We start from the raw sequence: 17,586 nt of genomic DNA on the forward strand, positions 1-17,586 counted from the left end.
GGCCTATGTTTAAATTGGGTTTGTTTTTTTTTCTTTTTCTTTTTTTTCTTTTTCTTTCCTAGGTGTCCCAGTCAACCGGCTATTTCGAGCTGCAGCTGATCAGCGTGGCGAATGTAAACGGCGAGTTGGCGAACGGGGAGTGCTGCGACGGCACCAGGAGCTCCCCGGGCCTGCGCTGCACTCGAGACGAGTGCGACACTTACTTCAAGATCTGCCTGAAAGAGTTCCAGATGGTGGTCACCACCTCCGGCTCCTGCACGTTTGGAGCTGGATCTACGCAAGTTCTCGGTGGAAATACGTTTTCTTTTCAGAGCGCAAAGAATAACCCCAATAAAATCGGCGATACTGGCAAGATTTTGATCCCATTCCAGTTTGCATGGCCGGTGAGTTCCTCTTTTTCTTCTTCTTCTTTTCCCAATTAAGTCTACGAAGAGTGTTCCTTGGCACGTTCTTCTCTGGAGACGTGGAGCACTGAATTTAATTGAACACTTTGTGATGTATGTGTACACATGCCTGAGCAACGCACGCTTTGCTTCCGCTGTCCCGTCCTGTACATCACAGCTACATTGATCTGATACTAGTTAATCATTTTCTGTCACTGCAAACTAAAGCTACACGAAGGCTACACTAAGGCTACAGGTGACTATTATTTTCTTTAATACAATCCAGTCTGGATTAATCATATGACCTAAAATACTTATTGCACTGTTCTATTCTTAAAATCAAGTCTTAAGTCAAACCAACAGTCCAAAAAAAACCAACACAAATTAAGTACATTTTCTGTCATGTGAAACCAAGAAAGTAGCAAATTCGAACATTTTGAGAACCAGGAACCATTGGCTTTTTGACATTCATGCTTGAAAAGGGACTTATTGATTAATTGGCAAATTGTTGCGGCTCTAATTGCAGCCATCTAACACTGCAGGAAACTCTACATCTGTACAGTAGAGGGCTGGACCGAAAGAAAGTATTGTTCCAAGTTGGCATGATCCAAATAAACTGCACCTACATGGATCACATTGACGCCCGATTGACCAGCAACCCTTGTTCTGAGTCACGTGACGCGCCTTTGGCAGGGAGGACAGACCCCGTTAAATGGGGGTTCATGGCAGCATCCAGTCCTGATGAGAATGGACGCACATCACGGTCAAACGATCGCATGCTTCACGAGGATCCGATTGCAGCTACAGTGGGTCGCAGTGTCATCTGGGTCATCTTTTAAAGTTGCTCTGATATATGGGGGTTGGCTTTGTTCCAATCCACCAGCTTGCACCTGCCAAGACCATGATGGGGTAATTAGACTGGGGGACATGCTTAGATATGTAGACCCTGGAGGGGGAACGCTGTTACTTCTCCGAGGAGGAAACGGTTATGGCAGTGTGTTTTACCTCCCAGAATGTGTGACATTTGGCTGAATTACAACAATGTTCAGGACCATTTCATCCCAATGCAATCCATCAAGTGGAACTTTGGTTTGTTCAGACTTTAATGCTCGGTCCACACAGTTCTTGCTTCTGCCTGTTGGACGATTTTTGGGAAATACTTGAAAAGTCAATTTCATGTTCAAATAGTGTTTTGTTTTTGGATTTCCACAGAATAGAAAAAGGTGTGACTCAACATTCGTGAGATAGCTGTTCGCAACATTTACCAGAAGTCTGGCGTAATGCGTGACATGGCATGAGGTGCAGCCTGGTTGTGTGTTGGGTGGTTGCACCAATAAATTCTTCATTATAATGAAGAATGACTGACATCATGCTGTGAGTGTGTAGTATGTGTTCGATGCCTCTGGGCAGTGGTTGGGTATGTACTGCTGGCTGGTTTTGACGGCTCTCTACACCCCCACAGCTCCGTCTCCTGCTGTGGGTGCCAGGTGGCCCCTGGTGGCCCCTCCAGGGCAATTACGCTTGTGTGACTCCAGAGGAGCGAGAGCTGATGGATTAGGCACACAAATAAAGTGTGTTAAGAGCTGGTCCTGGCGCAGTGAACACACGTTTAGTTGTTTGTTCGAGAGGAAGTCCAATATGACCTTAAGCTCTTTAATGACAATCAGTCATTAATGGTCAATGACAGGTAATATAGTCGTGTTTTAGGAACTAAGATATTGTTACGTTGCTTCATGTTTTAAATCAGATTTGTAATGTAGTGATGGTCAAGGGAACTAGACTGAAATGTGAAATGTAGACTTTTGTGTAGACCAGAATACATGTGCTTTTAATTGGAAGTATGAAGATAATTAGTCTGATTAGTTGATGGATAGAAAAAGTAATTTGTAACTATTTTGAAAACATATTCAGATTTGTTTAAACAAACATGTTTTCTGGCTAACTTTGTCTCCTCTGACAGTAAACTGGATATCTCTGGGTATTTAATGATAGGTTGGACTGAACAAGCTTAATGATTAGGTTTTGAACCCCTGTTTTTTAAGAATAGCTGATTATAATAATGAGAAGCTCTGAATATGGTTCTCAGAAAGCTCGGCCTGTTTGATCCAGGTTTCGTCTTTGCATTTAATGGCCTTGGCCTTTAGACAATTGGCAGCCTTTGCTTATGTGTTTTAAGCTTCAGGGGGAAATCGCAAAGGTGTGATTTCACACGGAAAAAGCCACCTATTTAATGAGGGAGGCTTTTGTTCAGGCCATCAGGTGGGTTAAGGCCGACGTTTGCCCTCTGGGCTAACCGAGGTGCTGCCAATGCTCCGTGTGTAAAACGCCTGACATAGAATATGGACCAGCGGTGGTCTCTCATTGGACTCATTGACCGACACCTCGAGGCAGAGGTGAAGAGGGCTATTCTGGTGTGTTGTCTTGCTCTTAAGTGGCCCGGGCTGATAACGGTGCACTATTCTAGTGCCAGATGTCACAACAGGCCGGTGGGGTCACTTGCTGTGGCGTTGGCGCTTTCCTCACTGAAGAAACAAAGATGCAGTGTACTGTAGGCTGTGTCATCCGGCCAACTGCCCATTTCTGTCATCCTCAACCCAGCATCTTGAGACAATCTGCAGATTAAAGAATGCAGGAATAATTTTACTTTAGGTCTCTAATTCACAAAAATGACATCTTTTGTAACCCCTAAAATGTCACTGTGAACACAATAAAGCTGCATGGATTGCGTATCTTTCCTACAAAACAGTGATTTTCGGATAGACCTTGAAATCCTGAGATGTGACAATACCCTTTTGATGCCTTTTCATTGTCTGAATAGTCACTTGTCAAATTCTCAAAGAGCACTTTTCATCTTCCAGTGGAGTGTCGGTTACACTCGTCCTGCATTTCTGGGAAAAGCCTCCTCTTCTGTGAAGACACAGACATCATAGCCTCGTCTCTTCTTGGCCCAGCTACCATCACACCAGTGTGATGCAGTCGCTAATGGCTGATTTGACTCAGATTGCATGGTGCTTATCCATTCTTTGGAAGTCCTCCAGTGATTCTCCAGCTCTGGCTTGTCTTGCCAGTAAAGAGACTATTGATGCTGCTGCCACCTCTTGAGTTCAGCCTACACGCGGTGCTTCCCCCACGGGTTTGAATTTTCAGTAATTGCACACTGCTTTTGCTTTCTTTTCCATTTATTTTCTCTTTTGTGACTGTGTCAATGACATTGTATTACAAACGTAGGGAGCTGAATGCCCCTCTCATGTCTGTGCGTTAAGTACAAAGCTGGAGCCGGGATGTGTTTAGCCTAGCTTAGCAGAAATACAGGAAAGGAGCGGAAAGTAAAACTTTCTATCTCTAAAATTAAACTAACTTCGAGGGCCAGCCGTGCTTCTCTCGCCGGTCGCCGGTTCAAATCCCCGTACAGACAAAGTGCGACGTGTGGACCGGTAGCTTCGGTTCCAGTTCGCCTCCTTGAGCAAGGCACAGAACCCCCCAGCTGCTCGGGGCACCTGTCCACTGGCAGCTTCTTGGTCTGACATCTCTACATAGGCCCTGTTTGTGCATGGGGGTCTATTAATAAGCCTGAGCACGCCATGACCACGCCCACTTAGGAGGCCGGAAGTGTACCAATTCAAACCATCGGCAGAGCTTGCAGTGCGTCATCTCTGTTGAAGAGCATCTTCTCCAGCACTTCACACTAAAGTACAGTTGTGGCTCATATTTTTTATAGCGTTTGCGTAGCTAAAAATAAACCTCTGGCGGCAAGATGCAGTCCTGTTGCTGTGACTGCATCTGGCTTCCATTAATCAGGAAATATTCACACTCCTCAACCACAAAGTATTGTTTTTTAACATTCCTGTTTGTGTACAAACAAGAGGACTCAATGAGCTTCAGATGTGTCCACGCATGTACTTTTTGACATTTTACAGAGAGCCAAGCCAGCACATAAGATGGGGGACGTATCGCTCAAAGTCTCGTAAAGAAAGAAAAATGTGTGTGTCCCATAATATTGAACAGACTGTTTGTTTATAGATGCATCGTTCAGATTAAAGGTGCTTCTCAGTGTCCGTACTGCAGCATGTGCATCCTACTGTACCTCGTTGGGCCTGTCTGATCGAGTTTCCATTTCCTTTGGCCCATGCTGTGTTAGCACTTCAGGAGAGGGAAAGGGACACGTCTTACTTCCATTTGATCACTAATGAAATTGCCGGTGGAATTTCTCTCTCTCTCTCTCTCTCTCTTACTCCCCGCCCCCAGCTACATTAGCCGGACGTCCGTTTGATGTGAGCCTGCTTGTAACCGTATCTGCTCTGAACTTGGATATGTATCAGACTTCCCTCGGCTAGTAAATAGATGCATGTGACCTGCAAACAGCCACCATCGGGACGCTTGAGCAGTTGCAGATTCTGAATTACAATTTGTTGTTGCGTCGTTGGAATGGATGTTCACGACAAATAAAGCCTCGATATTCCCCATAAAAATGACACCCAGCCTGTGGGGAGTGTCTCTGATCAAGGGATGAAATGCATGTACCAAGTGCGTTTGGCCTGTTGCTTGTGCACTTGTGTGTGATATGCTGTCAGTCTCTTGAGGTAGATCTGGAAGAGTGGGAAGTGTAAAAGATCTCATTCACGTTTAAACGACGGGTTGATCTGCACAGACCTGCTTGAGTCTGTTTTCTTGGAACAAACCCAAACTATTTAAATAGTTTTGGCTCTGTGTTCTGGCCACGTGTACGGCGAATGCACACAGTGTAGCTGTCGTACTTCTTTTTTGCGCGAATGTCGGGCATTGTGCCGCATGTCTCGTCTTTCTTTAATAATACACAAGTGTTATCGATTGTAGAAATGGCTGAAATACTGGGGAGTTGTAATTTTTGGGGTGTAAAAATCTTCGTTGGTACAGAGCTCTCTGTCCATCTTGTTCGTGCCCCCCCCCCCCTCCTCCCCTGGTTGGAACGGAGGCTTTATTGGTAGCTTATTGAAATGCCATGCCTCTGTACAGCCTCCCCTCTGGATGCTCACGTGCGCTCACAGAAGCAGAGGCTAACGCCGGCTGCCATGGTTAGCCACACCTGATGCGGAGTTTGTCAGCGCTGTTGCTAGGAGACGGCTTCATTGGCCTCTAAACAATTATCTTTCCTTTCAGTGGCTCCCCCCCCCCCCCCCATCCTTTCTCCTCTGGTCCCAGGGCTGCTGCGTGGAAAACCACTCACACCAGCCTCACCTGTGATTCAGCTCAGCTCCGTATTGATTATGCAATTACTGCCCAGCCGGGCTGAACCCCCCCCGAGGTGAAGCGACGGCGCTTTCTGAGGACTGTTTCCTTGAGCTTATTTTAACTTGTTATGCAGACAACCATTGTGTGTGTGTGTGTCACGTGAGTTAAAATGACTTTTTTTTTTCAGCATTTAGTGGATCACTAACTGTATGATTTTATTGGCTGCTCCACACATCGACAAAAAATGTATTGCTTAAATCAAAAAGCTTATATGTCCGTCACGAAGACTGCAGGAATATATTGGTACTTTTCCAATAGTACAGCTGTTTAAAAAAAAAACATGTTAAGTAGTTCTGATGGGTCTAAAGTTACTGTTGTGCAGAGTATTAAACACAACACGCTCTTGATTTTATTTGCCTTAAAACATTTCTAATAGCATTTCCTCCTCACCGACACACTTACGTTGGATTATGCAAAACTTTGTAAGCGGTCAGAGAATCTGCACGCAACATCGGATTTCTGCGAAGAGCTGTGGATCCATTCCGAATGTGTTGCTCTTTCTTGCCAGCATCAATGTTTAAAAAGTAATTTAAAACGCAATCATTGAGGAAGTGAGAAGAAAACCACGACCACTGTTACCCCTGCACTCCGGTTCCTTCCCCGTCGGTCCACGTTGCACATCTTGAGTCTTACATGCCTTACATCAGAGTTCACAAGCCTGACAGACGTCTGCGTTGTTGCTCCGTTCATCAACAAAGATGCAGTGTAGTCTTGACTGTGTGATCTGGACAGCTGCCCTGTGGAAACCCGTGTGGACAGAACTCTTGTCATCGCCATCTGACTCTGACTACATTCTTGATATTAAATAGATCTGTGTTGTGGCGTTAAAGGAGGCGGCAGGGATTTCCTCTGAGAACACGGTTTTGTTCGGTCCGTGACTTCACATGAAGAACAGCATGTACGGGTGGGAAATGACTGCTTTCAGGGACCATTAATAAAGAGGTTGTTTTCCTTCTCTGAGCTTCAGGGAAACAATGTTTTAATGTGCTCCATTAATGTTGGACAAACAAGAGCTTAAACAATAAGCTGGTTGTTTTTTCAGGAAGTTTTTCATCACTTGCTTGGAGAGTTTCCAGTGTCAGAGATGATAAAGTGTCCACCTAATTTGTATCCCTCTTTTAACTTATTTTTATCGTTTAAAAGTTCCTGTGATGCTGTGAGCTTTTAAAGCGACTTTCTACTAATTCTGTGCACATTTCTGCCAAAATGCACCAGTTTCTCGTTGGTACTGTCGTCCTTACCAAGTTCACTTGCAAAGCTGCTCGTCGGGACTACGTCCAGAAGTTTGTTTTAACCAGCGGTTGTCTTTTTAAAATCGGTTGTGTACAAAATCAACCTGCAGAACCTGTCCGTAGTCTGTCGTTGGCTTTCAACTCACCAGTCTGATGATGGGCGGCTGAAAGGCAGTGACGATGGAGTCAGTGTCTCATGAGCCATCATATACTGTTGCCATCCATCACATCTGTTCCCTCTGTTTGCACCTGACCAACAAAGGTATTCAAAAGATAAACGGATGAGACGTATCCTGTCCCCACAGCGTGTGAAAATATTCTAATTATGTTTCTATTTGTTCAGGATAGTGGCTCTGTGCAGACCGCTGCACTGTGAGAAGCATTCACATTGGTTATGGGGCATGGAAATATTTCAAATGGGATCATGAGGAACTTGTGTAAAGATGATGCGAGGTGACCGGACATGCAAGGTGCAGGTTTTTGTCTTCCCCACAGTGACTAAAATACAGTATGGTGTAGTAATTCTTCTATTGCTCCGATCCGCCACAGACCGCTGTCAAGCCAGCAATGTGACATAAGTCAAATAAGGGAACATTCTTTTTTTCTGTCATAAGACCTAAGGCTGCATGTAATGTTGTTTTTTGTTCAGATTGTGTTTTCTGAACTGCGACTGCACGAATGCTTTTTGTTATGATGCTGCAGGTATTCCCATGGGTGTGTTCTTAAGCCTGGTTCAAGGCGCTGGCCTGAGAGCAGCCTCTCGTGGGTCTGAGCTTGTGTGACACTTGAGGAAGCTCCATTGTGTGTTCATGTCTGCAGTATCTGATGCCAACACGTTGCTCGTGTCTTTTTATATCAGCCTGTTATTATGCCTGCAGTGTATGTACAAGGTGTTCTGACTGGGTTTGGAAATTATGCCGAAACCACAAAAGTCTGTTCTTGAACTGTAACAAAACCCTTCAGCAAATGTAGTTTAGGAGGTTTTTTAGTGTTCTGGCCTCTTTAGTTATCTCTCACCAGTCCAAGCAATCAACAAGATAATAAATGGCGAAACATTGTGAGTCCATTTAGGAGGCAACAATGTATTTAAAGTTTAAAAAAAAGAAGTAATTTCTTTATAAACTGTGTGTGGGGCGAGGCAGTGAGGTGAAACTATAGCTGTAGATTGAGAAGCACTGCTACTGCTGTAGAGGTGGTGCGTTTACATCAATAAATCATCACGACACACATTTTAACACCGTCCTATTAACCGCTCTGCAATTACCAAGGCTGAGAAGATTGAAAACATCCTCACCACACTTTCAATGCCACACGTTTTTTAAAATGTGCTGATGTCCTTCCAGCACAACAGAAAAAGGTGTTGGTGTCTCGTGACAATAACGGTGACTATTCAACGCCACAGGATGTAATGCACGAGGCCAGCTGCTTCAGTGCTGCTGCACAGCTACACACATTTTTCTCCGTATTGATTTTGTGTTTTTACACCGCTGGCCCGCTGCATCCCCTGCCTCTTGTTAAATGAATGGTGTGCAGGTGGTAGAGGCTCCTTGTGGGGGTAATTAAAGCACGTCATTACATGGGCAGTTAAATTGTCACTGTACTGTTGAACCTGTTTGAAATGATAATGGGGCTCGGCGGGAGGCGGAGCTGTATTGCACTCCAGTCAGGCGCCCTGTTGTTTTTGAATCAGAAAAGAGCCTGTTAATGTTTCTGAAGTATGTCTGTTGCAGAAGTGGCTCCTGGACTTATTAGGGCAAATAAACACCTGAGGAAGTAAGTGACTAATGTCCACAAGAACTGAGCAATACCTTTGAAGCTCTTAGGGTATTTGATTCTCGGCTCAGGTGATGAAGTCTTAAAAGGTAATGTTATTGCAATCCTTGTCAAACCAGTATTTTCAGATTTAAATTCTTCCATTTTTGAATAAAAGAACAACCTGTCCTCTTTTTAATGTATAAAAACGACTTGGTCTATTTAATTTTTCCTTTTTTTTATTTTTTATTTTTTTTACTGACATTTTCATTTTGAAGCGTGCAGGAAATTCAGCTATTTTGGTTCATAGTTTAAAATCCACTCTGTTATGAGTTAAACAGTAAATCACCCAATGTCAGCTCGTCCATATCGTCTGCCCTTATATGGAATCATTTAGCTTTTCTATGCCAATGTGGTGGTGTTTGTTTTACGTGTTGCATACTCTTGGATCATGCTGGTTAATTAGCACCGGGAGGGGAGGGGTTTGTTGTATTGGAAGTGCATGGGTAATGACCCTGTTGGCATAGTAGCAGCATGTTCAATGGGCCGTGTGTGTGTGTGCACAGCCGGTGTGCACCAGCCAGCCAAACGCCTTGCCTTCCGTGCGACATCTCCTGGCACACCATTCTGGCAATCGACTTGTGTGCCAGCCCCCACCTCTCTACACAACAGATATATGACTGGCAGGGAGTCTGTAACCTTCTTTCTCCACCACTCGTTGCAGTTGTAGCGGTAGAAGATGATCATTTTACTGGTTTATCTATGTATCTCTCAGGTAGAAGCTTTCAAATGAGGGACATTTGATGCATGGCCTTCATGATTGAGGGTTTATGTACATGGTGAAGACGATGGGATGGAGTTTAGTATTTAAACTGACTGTTGCTGGTGTTTGTTTGGGAAAGCACGGTAGTAAAATACAAACAACTTAAAAGTGCTGAATCCAGAGCATATCTATTGCCTATTCTCAAAATGGCGACGCGCAATACACGGTGCTATCAGCGGCAGTGTTACTGTGTTCACCTGAGGGGAAACTGGAGGCCGGGCACGTCGCCGTCGCTCGAGAAGGCGTTACCAGCTGTAACCGCCGTATGATTCTGCTTATGCAAGACTGTCGAGCTCCGGTTTCGTCTACGTGACGAGCGAAGTACAGAAACATTTGCTACGGATGTCAAACGGGGTCAAAACCTTCCAACTTGTCTGTCTCGTCTCTGCCTGCCAACATCATCCCCACATTTGCAAGACTTTTGCCACTGGAGGTCTTTGATCCTCTCAACACAGTGAGGAGCTCGACAGAGAGATTTGCATTTGGGTCCACGCTCCAGGCAGAAGTGATGGGAAGATGGATCTGTCCAGCTCATGTCTACTTTTTCTATCCCCCCCCCCCGCCCCCTCCATGATTAGAAGAAAGTGCTCCCCCAACCCCCAAACAAGCTCTCCTCCCTTTGGAAATCTCTGGTTGGCTCTCAGAGGCTGTCTTTGGGACATTCATCCTGTTCGGTGTCTAATTCTTTAATTAACCTCAGTATCATTAGGAGTTAATATCAAACTGTTCAGTATCCAGTTAGTCCCAAGCTAATTAGACTAAAATATGCAGCTGAACATTTCACACTTGATTAACATAATTTCATGGGATGGCTCTCGTATTATTCCTCCTCCTGAGACGGCTATTATCCATGACTGCGCATTAAGAGAGATGGTGCTGCTGCGGTTCGTCCAGATTTTTCCAGGTAATTCTAAATTGTCCGAAGAGGGTCGAAGTTGCATCACACGCCGTTGGGCCCACTGCCCTGCCTGTTCAGCAGAGTTGCCGTAGCTCGATTGCCCTTACTGGAACAGCGTAGACTCAGCCCGAGTAAAACCAAAAGCTGGGATTGACATCACAGATTAATGAAGATTACATGCAGCGATTACTGGCCACGGGATGAATCGTGATGACCTCATGTCCTATCAGAAGGCAATAAATCAGGAGTTGTCAGTGTAGCTCTCCGTGGAGGAGTCAGGAACAGAGAGGTGGACATTCAGGTCACCTATCAATGACATGGGAACAGAAAAGGCTCAGGGTGGCGGGGTTTCATAGGTTATACACATCTATGGATGTTTCTAGTTATGGTGTGATAGGCATAAAGCGCCTAGTAGTAAGTTAAAGAGCTCAATCAACATTCGAGGTCCTTACTTTCCCCCAAGAGTCAATCAAACGTCAGATCCACAATGCAGACTCACCCCTCCATTGATACTGCATTGTTGGCAGACTGGGATCTCCCACGGGATTACACACCAGGCCTGGATCTCACATTCTTGGTATTCTTCGAATGCAAACGCGCTCATCACCCCACATGCAGAGGGCTGACCCCTCTTTTGAAAAAGAAGCGTGCAGATCCCATGCTTAGTGACCCCAGCCTGCCCCGGCTTCCACTTCCCACTGCCACCTCTTTCTGTTCCCTCTTTTTATTCCTCTGGCTACCTTCCTCTCACCCATCCAGCCTTCATCTGGCGTGGGAACCTACACCTGTGGCTCTCCCCAGACATCATGACCACATCCTCTGTCTTCAGGAAAATGGCCTTTTGTGGTGACTCAAATACCTGAATTTAGTGAATTGATTTGGTGCAATGCCAATATAGAACTGTTACATAATTTTAAGCAAACACAGATTCACTGAGCACATGACACATAAACACTCAATTCTTTTTTTTTTTGTCCACCATGCCCCCCTTTTTGACTTGAAAACTAGGATTTCTAGTAAATCCTCTAATCCACGAGGGGAAGGGCCGGGTTGGGTTTTTGAGATTTGATTGACGGAGGATTCTTTGGGGTCTCTGAAGTATTTCAGCGTTGGATGTTGCTGATGTGTGTATTTTGTGTTAAGAAAATGGCAGTTTAATGAAATTAGGATTTATTTATTTTTTATCTGTGGGAGATATACAATTAAAGACTCGTGCAATAACCACTGGAAGTGTTTTTGACTTTGCCTGTGCAACTGTCCTGCCCAGGCTCAGCAGCACACATGCTGACACTAATTGTCCTTGTGCTGACTGTGTCTCTTCATGGACAATGGTTTTGATTGGGATGGGGGTGAGTTATGATGTTGGGACAAGGGTCTTTGTTCAGTAGCCTTTCCCCCTTCCCTCCCCCACACCTCCCCTTTATCCCCCTGCCCATCCATCTATCTTGTTCGAACCATTTGGGCAGCTGTCACTTAATCCAGCTAATCACAGAGTGGGATGGTCTGTGGGAAACCAGGCCGTGGCTTTGCTCAACCCCAACATGCACTGACTCGGGGAACTATTTACCCAAACAATTACAACATGTAGGCTCTCAAGCAAGACTGGATTTTAGACACACTCAAAAAGTGAATTTCACATTATGGCCACCGGTTCTTTCTTTATATTCTTCCTCATGATTAGGTTTGTCTGCCACACTTGCATAGTCTCATGATACGGGCAGGCATCGCACACTAATTCATTCATTGCCACTCACAGTTCTTCTTGTATGCGTTGGCATATGCACACACCCACCCACATGCTCAGACTGGGGCAGCTAGCCCACCCCTTTTGTGGAAGGGGGAGGGAGGAATGGGTGGAAAGGTCAGAAGCCGAGCTACATGTCGTGGGATGATCCACGTTCATGTCAAATAATCCATCTTTGAGGCCCGCATCTGTTGTGCGTCTGCAGTCGGACGGGTTGGCAGAGCTTCCGGCAAACGGGAAGCACGAACGTCGCCCCCAAGATTCATCACCTCTCGTCCGTACCCCTTATCTTCTCGCCCACCTCGCTTACCCCGGTCTGGTTTTGGCCTGATGTATTTACCGGCAGCTACAGTCTCATCCAGTTGTACCCCCTTTTTATATCAAAATCTGTGATCCCAAGCCCTATAGTTCACCCTTCTCCTGTCATCTTCTATCCCCTTCTCTTGTCACCCATGGTCTTCCACAATAACACTCCCCCCTCCCTTCCTCCCGACACCACCCACAGCCAGACAAGCCTACTTAATCCCACAGCCCAGCAGCAACCAGCCTACCAGCTTGTTGGTCCCCCAGATCAACAACACAGACTGACACACACACACACATTTCCCAATCCCCCTCCCTGTGATTTCTCTTTCCCGCTTCACTGAGGCATTGAATTCCCTCAATTACTTGCCGTATGCTTTTTTTTGTGTGTGTGTGTTTGGGTACCACCACCCCCAGGCCAACGTCCTATCGGTGACAGTACAGTAGAGGTCACAGCAGTCACACTGGGGCGACTACAACTGTCACTGGTAGTGACGTAATGAGTGTTATTTAGGTCAGCTGGTTGCCTAGCAGTGTGCCCTGCAGAACACCAGCTAGATTACTCTGGTGATGCTGGTTAACTTGCTTAGTTTCCGTGTGTGTGCGTGTGTGTGTTAATGTTTACTCAAACTGGTGTCAGCTCAGGTTTTTTGCAGCATCATTGCAAACAAATTGACAGTTTTCATGTTTGCAACAGTCCCCCCAATATCCAGAAAATATACATTTAAATATACATTTTCTAAACGTATTGTACATAAATTATATTGAAATCATTCAAATGATATAGTCATTCAAAGTTCTGTAGCAAAATAATTAAGGATTGTGCAAACATGGCGATGTGATGAGAGCCACAACGTTATTCCTGTTATCGGTTATTTCAGTTTTTTTATTCAATTTGGTGTACAATAAGGTGGATAGTAGTGAATAATAGCCATCCCATTTCACAGAACTCAAGGTGAGTCTTACAGCCTGAAACCAATACATAAATTAAAGATTATTTAAAACAGAAAAGAGCAACAACTTTGAGAAACGTGAAAGATGTGCCAAATTTGCTTCATAAATGTTGTTTAAAGCATTCATTTATTATCACTATTTGTTTCTGTTGTAACTAAATAATAATCTAATAATTTCCACACTGGGTAAACACATTCATCAATGCTCCACTCCTGCTGTACTGGTCGACTGTTATACTGATAATCCACTTAGCTGCTGATTTATCTTGCTGTCTGACAACCAAGGACAAAGCCAGAGTTCATCTCACACAGCTAATATTGGCAAAGTGACCTTCTTAATGGACATCCTACTTGCTGAGGCTTTATTTTTTTTCACCTGAAATCATGGTGGAATACCACCAAGTCATTGTTTTTGTGGATTGTGGACGAAGAAAGCTGAAACTGATTTAAGATTAGAAGAAAAACTGGAGACAAAAACATTGTCCACATGGATTTCAGTGCTGGGTTTTCAGACATCGGGTCCAGAGATTTGGTAGAACGTAAACTAATAATCCCATTTAAAACTCTTGTTAATGCATCAGATTTAGACAGTTGCTAACACATAGTAGCTAGCAGCTAGTTATGACTAGACGTATTTTAAAGGAATAGTTCAATAATTTATCTTGAGGATTTGTTTAAGGTGACATGACAAGTTGGGTTTTCACCATGCGGCTCCAGACAATCCAAGGCGAGAAGAAATCTAGCACAAAACACTTTCCACTTTTCTAAGGGAGCTTTAGAGGTTTTGTTGGGCTAGCCAGGCCAGCGGTTTCCTTTTCTTCCAGCCTTTATGCTAACCTAAGATAACTATTCTTCTCCTGGCTCAATATCTTCATAATCAGCCCGCAGACATGAGAGGCAACAATCTTTTCATTGAATTCTTTGCTCCCAAATGTTTTTTTTTGCCTGATGTGTAAAATGTCTGCTTCATCACCAGGACCATGCTTGTGCATCTGCAGCCTTTTCCTGAGATAAACTCCTTCTCAATGTTTGGTATCAAAGCTTCGGGGCAGGTGCAGGTTCCTACTACCTCGTTGTGTTCTGAGCCAGAGGAAAGCCGAGGCAGTCTGTTGTTGTCTTGTGTCGTCTCCACATCTTAGTGCTGATGCTTCTCTTGGCTTCTTCCCACAGTTGTACTTGCCGTATCCGGCTCTCTTATCTTTGAACCATTGGGTTGCATCAGCTGTGTAACTCAAGCGCACCGCCGAGTAACGGGGCCAAGTTGCATCCGAGACTCTGTAGTAGCAAGGAAATCGATTATCTGCATCGTCTGCGTGAGCATGAGCGACCATGGCGAAAATGATCATCCACCTTATTATAAACAGTGATAATGTGGATTTGTTTTACTGACAGTCGGCGAGGCGTCATGTTGTCATTTAGCAATGATGATTTCTGAAGTCTTTTGTACTTAATTTGCTGTCATTTGGATTGAAGTATTCTCATGTGTTCAGTTAAAAAAATACTAGCATTTCTCACTGAACGAAAAATGAGACTTAAAAGAGTGTAAATTATGTAGCTAAGTTTAATAGTTGCAAATGTTTCTTTGTGCTTAATAACATAATTCCTACGATGCATTTGCTCTATGCAGCTGAAGACATTGTTGCTACAATGCACAACAGTCTAGCCCAACATGAATGAGCAAACTCTTCCATCTTTTTGTTGTGGCCATGAAGAGGGAGATGCTATTTTGTCTAACTTCTTTTTTCCCTTTTCCTCCAGCGGATGTACACGTTGATTGTAGAGGCCTGGGACTGGGACAACACCACACGCAACGGTAAGTCTCAACCCCACACGGCTCTGTGTTGTGACTTCTAGATACTGATTCTGGTGTTTTTTAAAGGATTTTTTTGTAAGAATTATATAAGGACTTTTGCGGGCGTGCTATATTTAGTTTTGTAAAGTGAAACTGGTGGTTGTTTGTGAATGTGAATCTATTGGTCAGTCAACAAAAAAAAAACTTTTCATCCTATTTTTTTGTCATTTTTCAAGCGGTACAACTCTCCCAAAACATCCTCCTGTGTTGCTACTTCTACAGTGTAAAAATGTGCTGGTTTACTGAATGTTAGTTTTTACTTTTATAACTGTTGGTTGTACAAAAAACTGTTTTAATACATCACCTTGGTCAATGGAATATTCTGAAGGATGTATTTTTGGACATTTAATCGACCAAGGAGTTCATCCAGCAATCTGCAGAAGAATGAATCATTAACATAATTGTGTGACTAGTTGGCGTAGAATCTAAGTGAGTCTTCTTGTTCACATCTTCAAATCAATCAGATGTTTTATGAATTCAGTTTCAACACTAAAGGTTTCCAGCTTGAAATGTTGTACTGTACACGGTAGCCACCAAAACGCTTCATGTAGAATTCACGTCTTGGGTCAGCTCTGACCAGCTGTATCCTGTTTTCCTTCGGTTATGTCCGCTGCGTGGTCTCCTGTGCAACCCCTTTATCCCGTCTGAGCAGTAGCCCAGTCTGGGAGGAAGAGGACCCGTTGGAGGACGGCATGTCTGCATGTGTGGAGGTAGCTTTGATCTGTGGACACGGCGGCATTTTTCATGAGTCTCTTAATGCCGTTCCGTGGATTCTAGCGTGTCCATGCATGCATTCATATTCAGGACCATACTGTCCTCCGCAGTCCAAACTGGCTCGTTATTGATGTGAGGTCATTGCATCCTGTTTTGTACATAACATCAAACACACTTCCCACTCGTGAAGGCAGACAATGGAGGAGAAATAGACTTTGACATCATAGCGCTTGGATTCGACTGCCGCATGCCTCGTATTGTCGTCTTTGTCAGCGCGCCTCCAGTAATTGTGTACATTATCAGTAATTACTTCTGATGAAGCTTAAATGTTCCTTGTGAAACAGTCCAATTGATTCCCTGCCAGCTACAAGCACTTTAGTTTCAGCCAAATTGCTATGAAGTAGCAAAAATAAATGCATTTTGGATGTACAGATTAAAAAATTAGGCAAATTTTCATCACTTCTAATTTGATTCATTTCACTGGCATAGAATGAGAAGAATCCCTGCTCTTATCTCAAAGTATAGAAGGAATGTGATCCAACATTTGACCTTTTTGAAGCTCACGCAGATTTGCTTAATTTTGTGTTGGATGCTGTTTGAGAGCCGCACTGAGCCTGCAGTCAGGCCACAGGCATCAGCTGACTCAACCTTAATGTCATGGGTTCAAGAAACGCAAACGTCTAGAACAAATGCTTCTTTTGACCCCGTAAGAGATCACAAGGGAGTCTGCTTGTGGATGGAAACCTTTGTCTGGCAGGTGGGCCGGGCAGGTCACATTCATTATGTTGCAGTGTTTTAAAAAAAATAAAAATAAATCACAGTTAATGACATTTCTTGGCACATGGGTCCCTCCTCTTTAATTTATAGTCTTCACACTTCACGATGAAAGACTAATTGGATTTGAAGACATCTACCAAAGAAATAAATGGGTTAATACATTTTAGTTTGAGCCTGTATTTCATAAACCAACACACAGATTTACTTAAGCGTGAAGTCTCATGGGTTGAATCTGGGTGTATGGATCTAATTGTAAATGAAGGCTTCGGTCTGAATGTCCTTCGCATTGCTTGAGAACAGTTGAACCAATCTACTCTCCACTGAGAAGGTGTTTTGCTGGGGAGGAAAGGGTGTGCCGTGTCAAAGTTGGCACAGTTTGCACTCTCGACTTGTTCAATAACAATAAACTTTGGATAAACAAGCGAACTTGGCTCTGTGGGGCAGCGGGGCTTCAGACCTCAGCTGACGCATTGCGAGTGACACCGCAACAGGCTAAGTCTGGATCAATGGAAGTTAGTGACGCAAAGCTACGAAGTGCCGCTTGACAGCTGTCACCAGGTGACGGGCAGAACACATCACAGTTGAGATGGTCCCAACCTTTTTCCCAACGCTCCAATGAGGCGGTGCAGTGTCGACCAATCTGTGTTTGTTCAAAAAAACTGACGTTGGCCCGTCCCAGTGCCATTTAATGACATAACTACGTCAACAAGCGCTTGAGCAAAACTTCAACGACAACTCGCCGACATGGTAGCTGACAATTTTGCGGATGCTCTGATCCTGCCACATCATGAAGCTTTATATACTGAGCCTACTGTCAAAAATATGTATTGCACTTTTTTTTTATTACATTTTGAAATCAGTTGTAACAACGTACAGCAGGCTAAAGT

General features: G+C 44.2%; 1 protein-coding gene across 4 annotated transcripts in view; it reads left to right on the forward strand.

The window, feature by feature from the left end:
- jag2b (jagged canonical Notch ligand 2b) overlaps positions 1 to 17,586 on the forward strand; it is a 39,980-nt gene that overhangs the window by 921 nt on the left and 21,473 nt on the right. For all 4 annotated transcript variants that reach the window (XM_068577105.1, XM_068577106.1, XM_068577107.1 and 1 more), the window contains exons 2-3: positions 63 to 383; positions 15,115 to 15,169. In XM_068577105.1, coding sequence (XP_068433206.1) covers positions 63 to 383; positions 15,115 to 15,169 — 376 coding nt within the window. The remainder of the gene's footprint in view (positions 1 to 62; positions 384 to 15,114; positions 15,170 to 17,586) is intronic.

Source organism: Clinocottus analis, unplaced genomic scaffold (genome assembly GCF_023055335.1).
Source record: "Clinocottus analis isolate CAN_PGR_092001 unplaced genomic scaffold, fCliAna1.0.p SCAF_15, whole genome shotgun sequence".
NCBI classification, from domain to species: Eukaryota; Metazoa; Chordata; class Actinopteri; order Perciformes; family Cottidae; genus Clinocottus; species Clinocottus analis.